Source organism: Myotis davidii, unplaced genomic scaffold (assembly GCF_000327345.1).
Source record: "Myotis davidii unplaced genomic scaffold, ASM32734v1 scaffold642, whole genome shotgun sequence".
In the NCBI taxonomy this organism is placed as follows: Eukaryota; Metazoa; Chordata; class Mammalia; order Chiroptera; family Vespertilionidae; genus Myotis; species Myotis davidii.
Genome location: NW_006293957.1, coordinates 217,321 through 233,737, shown reverse-complemented (window position 1 = coordinate 233,737; position 16,417 = coordinate 217,321). Strand labels below are relative to the sequence as shown.

The 16,417-nt window shown below is 39.0% G+C and overlaps 1 protein-coding gene across 1 annotated transcript in view; it reads right to left on the bottom strand.

Annotated features, from left to right (window-relative positions):
• Positions 1-5,157, bottom strand: part of GLUD1 (glutamate dehydrogenase 1) — a 25,471-nt gene extending 20,314 nt beyond the window's left edge. The window contains exons 1-3 of the mRNA XM_015566661.1: positions 5,055-5,157; positions 4,050-4,105; positions 3,261-3,324 (exon numbers count right to left, since the gene is read on the bottom strand). Of these exons, the coding sequence (XP_015422147.1) occupies positions 3,261-3,324; positions 4,050-4,105; positions 5,055-5,079 (145 nt within the window). The 5' untranslated portion in view covers positions 5,080-5,157. The remainder of the gene's footprint in view (positions 1-3,260; positions 3,325-4,049; positions 4,106-5,054) is intronic.
• Between the last annotated feature and the right edge of the window lie 11,260 nt (positions 5,158-16,417).

The following is a 16,417-nucleotide window of genomic DNA, read 5'->3' as shown; positions in this document are numbered from 1 at the left end:
AAAACAAAACAAAACAAAAAGCTCATCTTTATAAAAAGAAAAACACAACTTAAAAAATGGTTAAACTGCCTGGCCGGTGTGGCTCAGTGGTTGAGTGTCAACCTATGAACCAAGAGGTCACAGTTCGATTCCCAGTCAGAGCACATGCCCTGGTTGTGGGCTTGATCCCCAGAGTGGGGGGTGCAGGAGACAGGAAATCAATGACTCTCTCTCATCGTTGATGTTTCTCTCTCTCTACTTCTCTCTTCCTCTCTGAAATCAATTAAAAACATATTTTTAAAAAATGGTTAAACTATTAAGTCTCTCCAAAATAAAGATCATTCTAAGAATTGTATTCAAGTTCTTTCTATAATTTTTACTTTTAAACCAGCAATATAAGGTACATTTTAAGGTTCTACATTTCAGGGGCCAAGGTCTACACTGCACTGCTTTGTACAGGTTAGGATGCAATGGATAAAAACTGGTATAAGACAACGTTGAAATGACCATGGTTTACTTCCCTCACTCTGCCCTCCTCCCCAACTCAATCTGGAACTCTATGCCTTGGTAGCTTTCTTAAGGCATCTTATAAAGCTCAGGAAATCTAACTGTCCAAACCTACCCTCACCCCACACGACTCTCATGCTTAGAAGGAGTAACGCTATATTCTAGCCTCATCCTCTGACAAAAGGGCACTAACGGGAACATTAGGTTACTGCAAGGGTATTTTTTTTACAAAGTAAAAGATTGTAAACTTAACAGTTTATAAAGAGGATATCTAAATTCATACAATTAACACCCTATTTCACAAATTAAAAAAATATAGAAGAGGAAAGAATACTTCTTGACTTATTCTATTAGTCACTATCTGATATCAAAGACTTCACAAGAGCCCTAGTCGGTTTGGCTCAGTGAATAGAGTGCCGGCCAATGGACTGAAGGGTCCTGGGTTCGATTCTGGTCAAGGACACATACCTCAGTTGTACACTTGATCCCCAGCCCTGGTTGGGGCAAGTGCTCCGACAACCAATCTGTGTGTCTCTTATACTGATTGGTGTTTCTCTCTGTCTCTCCTCCTCCCTTCCACTCTCTCTAAAAATATCTTTGGGTGAGGATTAACAACAATAATAAAAGACCTCACAAGAATCCTTCAGACTAATATTCCTTAGAATATCAAAAAGAATAAAAAGCTTATGTATAAACTTTCAAAAGGTAGTTTAAGACTTGTACTCTGAATACTATAAAATATCACTGAAAGAAATCAAACACCTAAACAAGTGGAAAAATATTCAGTGTTCATGGACTGGAAGACTTAATATGGTTTTGACAGCAACACTCCACTGTGTTCAGATTCAATGCTATCCCTCACAGCATCCCAGCTGACTTTTTTTTGCAGAAATTGTAAAGCTTGTCCAATGTGAGAGGGCCAGGTCTCAGACTCAGGTTAAAATTGCAACCTGAAACTGTGGAGAGGGAAGTCAGAAAAGAAGAGAAATAACTTAAATTCCACAGGTTTTCCCAAGACTAGTTCTGTGCCCTGGAGGGAGAGAGAGAAATCTTGCTTCCCTCTTATGCTACGAAGCTCGCTAGCCCAGAGGTCCGGGTGAGTTGCACTGTGGGTTAATAAGGAATGAGGCTTTTGCACAAAAGAAGTCAAATTGCTAGTACTTAAGGTTTCAGTGTTTCAAAGAATCACTTTTTAACCTTTGGAACTGTAAGATACTTGTCAATATAGAGAAAATTAAGTTGAATAAACTCTGGATAATGGGCAATAACTACAACTTAATAAAGTATAATATAACTCAAGACTATTAAATACTTCTGAGATTTCAGAGAAGAGGAAATGACACAAAAAATTCTGAATACTATCAATTGGCTGAACATGACTTCAATTTACAAATCTCAGGATGAGTAGGCACTCCTATGCAGGAGGCAGTCAGCTCACTAACTCGTTTAAGCCCACAGTGGTGTTCAAGAAGAGGAGGCATGCCAAGAATCCAAATGCCTTTGAAATACATTCACGGTAGGTCAAATCTACTCAAGTTCTAGTATGATCTACACTTATTTTTATTAGTTTATTTAAGTCATACCCTTCTTCTCCCTTCCCCCCTAAAAAATAGGGCCAATTTCACAATAGGGATATCTTAAGTTCATAGGAATTTATGAACAGAGGGGGGAATGTTGGGGAGAAAACCACAGGGACAGGAATAGAGAAAAAGTAGATCTTTCCTGTTAGTCTTCTTTAGTTTGACTATGTTGAAAAGGCAAACATTCTAGTAAGTAATTTGATTTTATTAAAACAAATGAAAACATTTCTAGAACAAGAAGAGAAATATATAGACTCAGTGCTTGCTAATTAAAGATTGAATATTCATATATCACAGAAAAGAATATTCCTATTTCTCAAAAAGAACATATGACACAGGTAATTATTAGTACGATCTAAAACAGTGATGGCGAACCTATGACACGCATATCAGAGGTGACACGTGATCTCATTTTTTTGGTTGATTTTTCTTTGTTAAATGGCATTTAAATATATAAAATAAATATCAAAAATATAAGTCTTTGTTTTACTATAGTTGTAAATATGAAAAAATTTCTATATGTGACACGGCACCAGAGTTAAGTTAGGGTTTTTCAAAATGCTGACACGCCGAGCTCAAAAGGTTCACCATCACTGCTCTAAAACATCAACCAAACGAGGATCAGTACCTTCAGAAATGTAGTCTGGCAAAAGCTCCCAGGAACAAACAAGAATGTCAGGAGCCCTCAAAATCAGCCAGTGGCAGCAGGGAGCCACCAGTGTGAGCCTCCCGTCTCGGCTTGGCCCTCTGCTTTGAAGGCACAGGCATGCTGAAGTCTCCAATTTCAAAAGGCACCAGATTTTTCACTGCTATCAGGGTTACTACTGTAAAAATGCCTTTTACAGATGTGAAAATCTTTATAATACGGGTATTATTTAGTTCCTAAAAATATGGCCCCAGTGTTTCTGGAAGTTACAATAGACTGTAAAATGCTGTTAGAGGACCAGAACCCTTCACTGTGTCCAAAGAGAAGGGATGGAGGAGCCTCTCCTGGTGTCCAAACTGCACAGTGGGAACTGGAATTTCCTACGAGAGACGTGTCATAAAGAGGCCTGGGTATTTCACCATATTCCTCATAGAACCCATCTCTCTCTCAAAGTAAAAAGGGAGCCCTATCCATGTACCGGTTCAAATTAAGACAATTACTTTTGAGATGGCCCCATTCTATGTGGAAACCTCCATGGCAACACATACCAATAAAGCCCTTCTTTGCCAGTTCCATGGTGAACCTCCTTGTGATCTTTTCCAACTCATTATCCTATAAAGAGAAAAACCAAAAACGAAAAAGACTTTGATAGGAAAGCCACCTGTAGAAAAGCTAGCTGCATCATATTTTCTATTTATAGAACATTTTCATATAGCTTGTTTTTTTTCAGAACAACTCATAAAGCAGGCATTTTAAAGATAAAGAAATGAGAGCTCAGATATTAGGTTATACAAACAACAGAAGTAGGGCTCAAATCCTAGTTCCTGTTCTCTTTATGAATATAAAATCATATGAGCACTCCCTATGGTCTATTTTCATTTAAAGGGCAAATATTTAAAAGAATAAAATCACATATTTATTATGTTTGTGTACAGATGTTAATTTGGTACTATAAAAAGCTTAACAACAACTAACTTAATTATCTTGGAACTGAGCATAAACAGTAAGATTTTTATCAGATTAGGTAAGATATTTGTCACTGGAATCTTGAGATCCTAATACACAAATCTCAGATCATAGTAATTTATAAATATAAGTATAAGTGCCTAAGAATATGAAGGTATTAATTACCTCTTAACCAAGTATGAAAACTGACATTAAGCAGATGACCTTTTATATGGCAAACACTCAACGAGTATTTACTTGCTTTTCCATTCCTTTTAAAAGGGACAGAGGCCATCAACCTCACTGGTATTGGGGGAGGGGGGCATAGACACCTAGTAATTTCAAGTCCTTTGCCAATGCACCACATGCACAGATGTCATGGTGATACTTACGGAATAGTTCTTGGGGTTGATCTTAACACCAGCTTTGGCACCCCCAAACGGCACATCTGAAATAGAAGGCTGAAAGTTGTTATTCCAAAGAAAGGATAACAAACTTAAAAAGGAAGAAAGCACTATGCAACATTACAAAGATGTGCATGATTTAAGCTTTAATTTCAGAAAATTCAAGCAATAAACCCACATTGACCTCTTCTAAAATGCTGCACTTTAAAATTCTAGTGAACAGAAATTATAAACCCAGGCAAGTTACAATGCATACTTAATCAGTGTGCTTGACTATTTCTGAAAGCAAATAGCATACTTATTTTCCTTCTGCTCTTATGCACCAGATTATACGGAAAGGGCCTTAAACAAAGGTCTATACTTAAAGAAAATCCAATTAGATGGTATAAAAAGTTCCTCATTTGAAAACAGGTTAAATCTAGCCCTGGCCAGTGTGGCTCTATTGGTTGAATGTCGCCCTGTGTATTAAAAGGTCGCCAGTTTGATTCCGGTCAGGGCACATGCCCAGGTTGTGGTGTGTATGAGAAGCAACTGATCAACGTTTATCTTTCTCTCTCTTTTTCCCTCTAAAATCAATTTTAAAAACATTAAAAAAGACTAAATCTTGCTCTAACCGGTTTGGCTCAGTGGATAGAGCGTCGGCCTGCTGACTGAAAGGTCCCAGGTTTGATTCCAGTCAAGGGCATGTACCTTGGTTGCGGGCACATCTCCAGTAGGGGGTGTGCAGGAGGCAGCTGATCGATGTTTCTCTCTCATCGATGTTTCTAACTATCCCTCTCCCTTCCTCTCTGTAAAAAGTCAATAAAAAAATATATATAAAAAAGACTAAATCTTAATTAAGATTAATTAAAAAATGATGTAAGCCTTAAACTGTGAAACAAAAAAAATCATTTCTGATAAAATATATTTTTCCAACATCTTAAAAGTAACCTCGTAAATAAACATATTTCCCCAAAGAGCTCTCGTTAGGTAACAACAAAAGAGATCACTTACCAACCACTGCGCACTTATATGTCATCAGAGAAGCCAAAGCTTTCACTTCATCTACACTCACATCAGTGCTGTAACGAATACCTGTAGTGTTTAAAAAAAGGGAGGGGAGTGAGAAAGAAAGGAATGCATTTAGAACATCCTAACAGGTTAAAAAAATAATGCTACAAATAGACAATGTCCCCCCTTTTTACATTTTACACCCTGGTTATTTCCAAAAAGCTAACGATGAAAAGTCAATATGAAACGCCAGAGAGAAAGCTGCGAAGTGGACACCCAGAAACCACTCCAGGATGAGCACTGACTTGGGGTTTAAGCATTCTGATAAAAAGAAAAAGACAGGTGTTGAAGCCCCTTTTGCTCCCTGGCAGGAGTAGCTAAGAGCATCAAATAGAGTTCCTGGGGATTTAGAGAGGAATAAGAACCTGTCCTTCAGTGACTGATAATCCAGTAAGAAGTAATAGTAACTATGATTTCACAAGAAAGAAATTACCTTCAAATAAATGATTTTTACACTTTTAGGAATGCAACTAACTCAAAGTTTTATTTTATTTTACTTTTTGGTTTGGGTGATTTGGTAGTGGGGAGTTCAAGGAATTTGCTTTTTGACGACATAAAGATATGGGCAAATGGATAGTCAACAAGTACGACAGATCCAACTTCGATATCAGGAGGCTAAATAGAGGTTTTAGCTCCAAATGGGTATATTCAGAGAACCTTCCTCTCCTCACCCACTGCCAGCCTCTCTTAACCAAGAAATGAGAGAGCTGAGAAAGCCATTTCTCCTTCCTGGGGACAATTCTTTTCACTCTTTCTGCAAGGATGGGTGGGTGGCCAACCAGATAGGCAACTTTAAGTCTTAATGTCCCTGTATTTAGAAGCATAGGTGCTTGGTAGAGGGGACACAGAAGGTAGGTATGCCCACTACTTAGGTTTTAGGAGTCTTGATCAATCACCCTTCTAAGTTGTGTAGGGTTAAGCCATGTTATGCACTCCATAGTCCATTGCTTCTCAACCCCAAGGAAGAAGGCCTGAGTGTCTGCGCTCTGGTTGGGGCTCCCTGACACTGTGTGTATTTGTGCATCATCAAGGGTGTCTGGATGAAGCTGGGTACAACTTCCACTGAGAGGCCCAGGAAACGGGGGACCCAAGGACATCTCAAAGAATTCTGGGGAAAAAGAATTCCAGATAGAAATATATAATAGCTAATGAACTGGCAGTTTAAGGAAACTTCCCTTGTCATTTTTAAAAGCTAGTTTCTTATGTCTCAGAAAACATCTATTTATACATAAATTATGTTTTAAGATAATTTTATCTATTGTGTATGTGATTATAAACAGCAAATTCTGAAGCTGAACATGTGTCTGTGGCTTATTAGAAAAGTAAAATGATTACATTTAGAGAGGCGACCTCTTAGAATGGGTTCTCAGAACATTTGTGGAATAAACTTGTTATTAAGATGCTAAGACTGAGAAATAACAGGTGTATTATTATTTTTTAGCAAATAGCCAATGTCTGCACAGCCTGCTTCCTTCCCCATTTCTAAGGTCCCTGTTACAAACTTTTCATTCCAAGAAGCCCTCCCTGACCATCCTATTTAAAATAGCACCTCTTCCACACCCCTGCTTTCTAGCCCCTTCTATCTTACTTTACGTTTTACCCTGACTTCGTTATCTACGTGTTGACCTGCTGGCTTGCCCATGAAGACTGCTTTATTTACTGCTTTAATTCCTGATGTTTCATACAGGAAATGGCATGTATTAGACACTCAAACACATGTTGAATAATATATGAATATTTCTTGACACTTAAAACTTAAGGTGGAAAGAGAAAAGCCAGGGCCACTAAATTCTGATATACATGTAAGTTCTACATAATTCACCCGAAGTGCAAAGACTAAAAAGTACTGAAAAGCTAAAGTACTAGCACCTAAAATATACTACAGACAAAAACAATAAAATTTATAATATTAAGACCAAGTATTTGCATTGAGGCCTGTGCAGGTTCCACCCTGTCCATGGTTTGGAGTTGTTATCTGCCTCATAAAGCAAAGTAGAGGGTTTATCTTCTGGGAAGACCAAGTTGTCTCCTCCAAGCCTCTACATAGAAAAACAAAACAAAACAACCTAAGTATTGTGTCTTTAAATGAAAGGAGGAAATGGTGTTAGGCCAGGGGCCTGGCTTGGATGCAGTGTCCAGCACTTCCTAAGCAGGGCCCCAGGGGGCCGGGCCGGGAGCACCTGCTCACCTGGGGAGTGCGAGCACTGCTCCTCGGCTTCGTGTCAGGATTGCACAGGACAATGCGTGAGGCTTAATGAACCTTGATTTCCTTTTTTCTCAAGATAAATTCATGGGGATAGTAAAATAGTTTACTATTAGTTAGTATTCCTCCTATTCCACATAAAGCACGTTTTTCATTACCTTTAGAGCCCATGGAAGTAGTCACTAAGTCATTTTAATTTTGCTTGCTGTCTTAACACACCGCGGACCAGTAGTTTTATTGCTAGCTTTACTCAGTGGCCAGATAAGTTTCCATTGAACGAGTACAAAAAACGTTTTAAAATTAAATACCTATTGCATTTTGAAGTTATTTATTACATGTTCTTACAAGCTAATGTCTTTTTAAAGTATGATACTTTGTAAAACACTGTGTAATATGCAGTGAGAATTCTCATGATTCATCTGCAATGTGTTAAGTGGGGGAAAATGTTACTTTCCCTTACTCGGTGTTTATAATTAATATATTCACCAGGAAACAAAATGTCTTGAAATACTAATACTCGTAAGTCAGATAGCAATCCTAATACAATAGGCATCCCTTGTGCTTTGAGTTATGTCTCCTCACTTTTACGAAAGACCTACCCCAGTACCTGTTTAGGTTAACAGAAAGAAATCCAAAGAAATTTCCACTTTTACGAAAAACTGAAAAATGTTCAGCATGTTCTGCAATGAGCTGTTACAGGGCAGCACACACCCAGAGCAGTGAGTGGCACTGCTTAGGCTTTATGTGTTATTTGGTCCGTCTGTTATTTTTTGGGTCTGGGAGTGCTCAAATTTTTCCCCATATAAATTAATGGTAATTGCTTCTTCGATTTACACCATTTCGGCTTATAAAAGGTTTCATAGGAACACTTTTTTTGATAGCTTTTGGAGAGCAGGTGAAACTTGTCTTATAGACATAAATGTTAATTAGAAACTAGACCCCTCCTTCTACAAAAGGGTATAAATAAAATGTCTAATTCATTGCAAAAGTCCTGGAATGATGAGTCAGAAACTGTGCATGAATAACAAAAAATATGTTTCCAATGGTTAGAACACAGGAACTCTGGTTTGTAAAGTGAAATGTTCTTCCCTAGCCACACCCAGTTAGAGATTTCAATGGCAAGACTCAGAAGAAGTAGCTGCATCAGTTACTTGCCCCCACAGCCTTTTCTGCAGGAGCTGTCAGGAAAGAGGAAGCGTGCTGCGCCGACATGGGCGGACTCAGAGGCGAATGCAGGGGGCACTGCCTGGGCTAAAGAAGAAACAGGTTTTCAAGTAATCTGTGGCATATAAATGTTTTTATTTCTGGAACGTGGAAGATATGCTAGTAAAAGTTACTTAAACTGTTAATCTGAAAAACACAAAGTCTCAGAGTACCTTAAATAAAATACTCAGTAGCAATACTTGAGACAAAACAAACTCCAGTAATAAAGGAGTTACATGCAGAGAAGCTAGTTGCTCTTCCTCCTCTGGGATTGGAAACCAAAGACAATTACTAAAAATATAGCGTCACCTGAAAATTCTTAACTATAGTTTGCTGGACACTAAGAATGTGACTGCAAAAAAGATACACTCCACTGAGATTGTAAATTCAATGGATTAGCAGAACTGGACTACTAAAGGGCAAAATGATACGACACATACTTCGAAGTTCTGCAAGAAAGGGAAAACCTATCATTTTTGGATGCCTAATACCTCAATACTCAATTTGAAGACAAAGCTGTTCAATATGCACATACATACAAGAGAGCCAGAAAACCTTAAAATATTTCAAACCAAAATAAACCAAGGAGGTCATATTTGCGGTCTGAATATTCTCACTTTTTATAAAACCAAGCCTTTCCTCCTGTTGGGGTAGAAAGTGTGTCAGAGAAGGCTAAAGGTGAGCAGGACCACCCGAGCTTGGGCCTGTGCACTGAAGGGTCTTGGGTTCTGGTCCAGGACTTGTAGGCTCCATCCCCATCCCAGTGGGGGCACATGTTGTAGGCAGTCAATCCAACTGATGTCTCTCTCCCCCTTCCTTCCACTCTCTAAAAATCAATGGGGAAAAAATGTCCTGGGGTAAGGATTAACAACAAAAAATTGAGCGGGGCCAAACAAAGATCATATGGGGGGCACAGGGACATAAATGAGAAAGGAGAAAAATCGTATTCTAGAAATGGAAAGTAAATTCTGTGTTTTGGCATCCTAGTCTTACTAGTACAGCACTGTTTGTCAGCCTCTGTTGACACCAGCATTAGGAATGTGTGGGAAGAAATCAGCTGAGTCTTGAACAGGGCTGGCATTTTCAATGAGAAGCTGGCTAAACTAGAAAGCAAATGGGGTGATTATGCAGGTGTAGACCACAGGACTTCTATCATTAGAAATGGGTCTAAAATCAAGGACAACTTTCTGATGGATAGCAGAGTCATCTGTGCTTTCAATTCAAAGAAACTAAAGAAAAACCACCCATGGCAAGCTTGGTAAAGTTGGAGGATGGACTGGTGGTAGAATTAAGTACCTACTTTGCAATGGGAACTTTGAAATCATCCCTTTCATTCAAGAGAACTTAGCTGTTTTGAGCTAACTGGTATGCAGATGTCTCAGAAGAACATTAATGAAATGCATACCAGTTAGCTCAAAATAGCCAATTTCTACACACAGCACAAAGCATTTCTGCCTTTTAACTTACTTACCAAAGATATTTCTTACTAACCTCAACAGCCTAACCATTGGTGTGCATTAAGTTTTTCTAGGACAATTAAAAATCAAGAGCAAAAACTAGCTGAAGTTGCTATGGCGATGAAGAAAACACCAGCTTAAAAGAGTCAGTGAAAACCACAACTTGAATTGGCCCCAGTGTTTTTCCTTTTGCTAGTTGACACAAAACCAGAAACATACAAAAAAGCTCCTAGCGACCAAATCACCATTGTTTCTTATGCTGAATCATTAAACACATTCATGAAAATTCAAAAGGTTTTTAAATTATGTGAACCTGTATCTTTTAACAGGGTTTGATTTATTCACCAGAAGTCCAATTTCCAACTGTATTCTCACTTTTCAGAATTTTTTCACTTAATACTAACATAATTTCCTAACTCACGGAAAAAGGTGAAGTCTCCCCTGATTACCACTTAGGGGTGACCATTCTTAGCCACTTAAGTGTATATGTATCCTTCCAAATCATTTCCCTGTATTTATGTACATACATATCTATGGAATATATAGCTTTGTCTTGTGCTTACGTATTTACCTTATGGCCCAATGAATGAAATAAAGAACATGCACTTTAACAGGGGGAATCTTGTTATTTTTTAATAGATTCCTTATTCTGATAATTCTAACAGTAAACTTAGAGTCACACCTTCATACCAAACAGGTCTTGGAAACGATGCTAGTCAAATTGATGAAGTTCGAAAACATTTAGCAAAAGATAATAGTAACTCGCTCTAAAAGGGTTCCCAGGGGTAAAAGCTCGAAATTTTGATATCCAGTTTCATATAAATTATCCACAAGTCTAGCTGATATTTGAGATAGATCTTAAGAGAGAAAACGAATTATAGGTGGGCGGGAGACAAGATATGGTCAGGCACCACAGGCAGAAACAGTACTTTGCAAGGGTAAGACTGCGGAAGTATATGCCTGTATTTCCAATGTTCCTAAGGATCACTTTAAACCAGATTTTCTTTTTTTCAAACCCCATTCCTCTTTCCTTACATAAACACTTTTTTGTCCCTGATCCTACCATTTTTCCTACTGGTGCCTCAGGCTAGAAATTTGAGTTATCTCTGACTCTTCCCTTCAACCCATACATACTTCCTGGTGGGTAATACCACCTTCCTTCAAAATGGCTTATCTGTCCTTTACTTTCATCTCCCCTGACCTTACCTATCACACTGGCTTTCTGGGCCCTCCTAGGATCATCATTACCCATCCAGCAAACCTCCAAGGAAAACTTCCTGCTCCCACACTCTGACACAAATGGCACGGGGTTTCCACACCAGCAATTCTCCACTTCTCTATACTAGTAGTTTAGTTCACTTTTGACACTGACGACCCAGTTGGTGCATACTCCACAGTGAAGGGCTCACTCCCAAAAGACCTCCCTCCCCGTCATTTCAGTTACAGTACTGAGTGCTCAGGGTTCCCACACTTTTGCCCAACGTGGCTACAAACTGGAGGTTCCCACAACCCCCTCGTCAGGTTTGATAATTTGCTATAATGGCTCACAGAACTCAGGGAAACACTTTACTTACATTTACTGACTTGTTAAAAGGGTCCTGAGTACAGGAGCTTCTGTCCCTGAGAAGTTGGAATATGCCATCCACCTGGCACATGAATGCCTACTGGGAAGCTCTCCCAACCCAGCAGTTTAGGCCTTTTTATGGAGGCTCCATCACAGAAGCATAACAAATTATTAACTCAGCCTCCAGCTCCTCTCCCCCACCGGAAGATGTAAGGTGGGGCTGAGAGTCCCAGGATTTTAACCCCAGGGTCGCCTTTCTGGTGACTAGCACCACCTTAAAGCCAATCAGAAGCCCACCAAGAGTTGCCTCATTAGATTAAAAGATGTTCCCATAACCCAGAAAATTACAGGGTCTTAGGAGCTCTGTGTCAGAAAATGAAGTTAAAGACCAACCATTAGCACAAATGATGCTTCTAGCACCCCTATCACTTAGGGATCCCAAGGATATTAAGAGCTCCGTCAGGAAGGGGGCTAGGAAGTACAAGAGATAAAAATAAACAAACAAACATTCGTTGTCACAAAAACTTACTTCTCACGATTTACCGTCTGTTCCCATGACCCCATCCCACAGTCGCACCTCAGACCTGGGCTGAAGCCACCCTCTACTTCTCTCATAAGTGATCTTCCCCCACTCAATCTCTATACAGCCTTCCCTACTTCCAGACCAAGACTGCTTCTCCTCGTTATCTTCCTCAAATTATTACAGCAGCACATTGTTTGGTGTATTTTCAGTTTGTCATTTCTTGATGGTTTCTGGAAAAGGAAAATGCTGAAAAAATGTACTGAGCTTAAAGCAAAGAGAATGATATAGTGCAGAAGAGATTTTGGTTTCTGCTCTATTTTTGGGAAATGAAAAGACATTTCAAAAAACAAAACAAAGCAATCAATGTGTGTGTTTTTAAGTCTCTTATAGTTCCCCAGCAGAGGATGGTACCTGACACAGAGAAGGCAATTAACAGACACTCAATAGATACATTAACTGTCAGAAATCCCCATGAATTAATGTTCTTTAAATATTAAGTTTAAAACTGTTGCCTACAAGGAAAGAAAACCCACCTAATGGAAAAACTGATTTATTTGGAATACAGTCTATAGTTTGTAAATCCAACATGGGTACTGTTACCCTTGATTATTCCTTTGCTGTTTCTCTCTTGGTAAGAGATTAAAAAAATAGTTCATGTAAATACTATGGCCCAATATGTACAATATGCTTTTTGAAAGGCCTATGCTGACATATATTTTGTGACAATGATAAATGGCAGAAGGGGTCACATTACTGACAATCTTTGTAATTGTCATTTGGGTCATGTTCATATTTTCCTCTAGCCAAGAAGTAATTCAGAAAATTAGGTCTCACAGTCTGACTCGAAGAATAATCAAGAGAAGTAATACCAATTCTTGATAAACAAAGATTTTTCTTAGTTTTTAAGGAAGAGCCTCTCAGAAGAAAGCTATTTAAAAATTATTTCATTGAAAATTCTTAACAATACATGTAATAATTGAGAAATGCATTGTTCTGGCTACATATGAAACTGTTAAACACCAAAGCTCTTCAAACCTCTTTTAATGGAGAACCTCTCTTTAAAATGTTATTTCAGCCTGGCTGGTGTGGCTCAGTGGTTGAGAGTCAACCTAAGAAGCAGGAGGTCACAGTTTGATTCTTGGTTAGGGCACATGCCCCGGTTGTGGGCTCTGTCCCCAGTGTGGGGCAGGCAGGAGGCAGGTGATGAATGATTCTTTCTCATCACTGATGTTTCTATCTCTCTTTCTCTCCCTTCATCTCTGAAATCAATTAAAAATATATATAAAAAACAAGAGTGCTAAACCCACTGTCTTCCCACTGTAAGCCGGAAAGTTCATGTTCAATTGCTATTTCTTGAACTTACATTTCAACACTACCCATTTGGAGTTTAATACACACTGTGCTTGTCCTCCGATTTTTATGCCCCAATTCCTGCAAAGTGTACTTTGCATCTAATGAGTGAGCAGTATTTGCCTTCCTGCAGATGGGTTTTTTACTGAAAAGCAAACTAGCTAGATGGATTCACACAAACTATGGGAAGACTGAATAACAATCTGATATAGGTCTCCATCATTATCTTAGCTCTCCCTTAGATTTGGCATGCGGAGGGGTTGGGGGTGAGTTTAGAGGCATTTGGCTCCCTTTCCCCTCATTTCCGCCCCCCCCCCCCAATAAAAGGCCTTTATAATAGCAACACAGTTCATATTTAACTAAAAAGTATTAAAAATAACAGCAGCAGCAATATAAAGCCTCAGGGCTATGGTGTAGAAGACCTACAAATTACCTGTCATCTAAGTGAACTTCCAGATGGATTAATCCTAAATTTAATTACCTACAAAGACTACATTTTATCTTGTGGCAGCAGATGGAGACACTCTCATACTTTCTTCTTCAAAATACTACCATTCACCACACAATTATATCCCAGAGGCCGAGGGGGACAACCAAACCTTAGCTGCTTCCATCCCTGCATCCTTTTGCCCAAAGACAAGAACAAGGACCATCTACCTCCTACAGTTTCCTTTTTGCATTTTGGCTCTTGAAAAACAAGTCAAGCCCTAGCTGGTTTGGCTCAGTAGATAGAGCATCGACCAGTGGACTGAAGGGTCCTGGGTTTGATTCTGGTCAAGGGCACATGCCTGGGTTGCAGGTTCAATCCCCAGTAGGGGGCATGCAGGAGGCAGCCAATCAATGATTCTCTCCCATCATTGATGTTTCTATCTCTCCCTTCCTCTCTGAAATCAATAAAAACATATTTTTTAAAAAGAGGGAAAAACTTAGTGAAGTTTATAGGGATTATGCAAAGCATCTTTTAAAATCTCAATACCTAATATATTCTGTATTTCTAAGACCGTAGTGGAACCAAAGAGGTTAACAACTTTCTTTTAAGTAAAATAAGCTTTTTATGTTTAATTGGAGGGAAAAACCCCACTGAAAGTAAGTTCCTCTTAGAATATACATTCTCTGCAATAAGACAAGGGTGATAAATGGGTACAAGATCCTGGAGTGCCATGAAAGCAAAGCATAAAAGTCTGCAAATTTTTCTTACCCATCCATTTATTATACTGTTCATTATCTTAAGCATACTAAAAAAATTTTAAGAGCTTTCATAGCAAAACCAATCCTCCCCAAACCTATTCTCTCCATACTTTCAAATTCTGAAAGAGAATAAACCTATCACTACAGAGGTTAATTTTCTTTTATATTATCTCACAATGCTTGCTACTGTTCATTAGTTAAAATTCAAATTCTCAATGTTTATATGTTGGGAGTTAATAGAGCTTTCAGTGGCATCCCTTCTTGTAAATGGGATAATGGGAGAGAAAACCGTATCTTACACTCGCATAAGCAAGTGCTACAATAACAGCGCTTCAGGATGGCTGATGCAATTTGTTGCTAGGTTCAATATTATGGTATTAAAACTGCTGTGGCAACAAGAAGAAGAGGACCAATGAACTATGGTAAACTTTAGTTGCTTTAGTGAGTTTGTGGAGTTGTGATTTATAAAGATAGGAGAGGGCTTGGCTACTAGAACTTCCTGGACTGAATCAGATCCTGCAGAAAAAACAGCTAGTTCACTTGTATGTCTTTTAAGCAACTGGAAAATACTGACAAAATAGTAATATGAACTTCATTTTAAACAATCACTGCAGTTTAATATCTGCTAACTCTGCTTCTTCCTCCAACATTCTTGCTTGCTGTTCTTGAGAGTCTGAACTTGTATTCTTGGTTTAGAGAATAAGGGAGTGGTAGGAAGAAGACAGGCAATGTAAGGAGATTGACAGTATGTACATTTTATATACTTTTGGAGCTGGAAAGGGAATCTAGAGGTCAAAGTAGTTCAACGTTGATTTTAGAACAGGAAACCTAAAGGATACTAAAGTGTTACAGATTAAGTCATAAAAGTGGGTGGGGTCCATGCAAATTTAGCCAGCAAGTAAAGGTAAATCATTAAACAGTTTAAAACAACCTTTGCTCCCCAGCTGAGAATGCCAGCAGTGGTCAATTTTTTTCTGGTAGAGAGATTTCTAAAAATTATCCTTAGAAGTCAGCTGGTAAAATAGAACCCTCTGTCAGGTTTACAGAGACAAAGGGCACAGCCCTACAGCTCTCTGAAAACTCCAGCAAGACTCTTTACCTTCCTATTTGAGGTTACTTTTAAGCACCTTTAAAAATGTATAGTGAAATTTATTAGAGGAAATATGGAAAAAACCCACTTTTATTTTCTCAAAGAAAGCAATATGACTGCATAAGCTAAATCCACATTCAAAAATTTTAAGTATGTATAGGATAACTTGGTGGTTACCAAATTGTAACCGACTCAGCTCCTTTCTTCACCTGCTTATCTTTTCCCCAAGCTCAAATCCGGTGCTAGCCAGGACCAGTACACACCCCCCGGGCTATTTCATTCCATTGGCTGGCGGGCCACCCAGCGGTCTACACCCTTTAGATTTACTGTCAGGACGCCCGGTGTTTGTCAGAGATGTTTCACTGCTCGTGCATTACTATTCTGTACAAAAAAAACCTGTCAGGATAGAAAAATAATTAAAAAGATCAACGTGTAATTAACAAGTTCATTTGGTTAATAAAACTGTCTAGATTTCAAAGGTAGAGGCAGCTCATTTTTACGTTACTGTATCCTGTCTCAGTGCAAAAAAGAGGGAAAAATCATAAAGTTACTTCACAGCCCGCATTCGGGTGAGTCACAGAAGCCCACAAACACTCGCAGAGGCTCAGCCAGATGGCCCGGCGTTCCCTTTTCTAGACGCGCCCTTCGCCGGGACCCGCCCTGTGTCACCCAAAGGAGCAGCGCCCGGCGCTCCTCTGCACGCCGCTTCCCCAGGCAGCGCTCCCGGG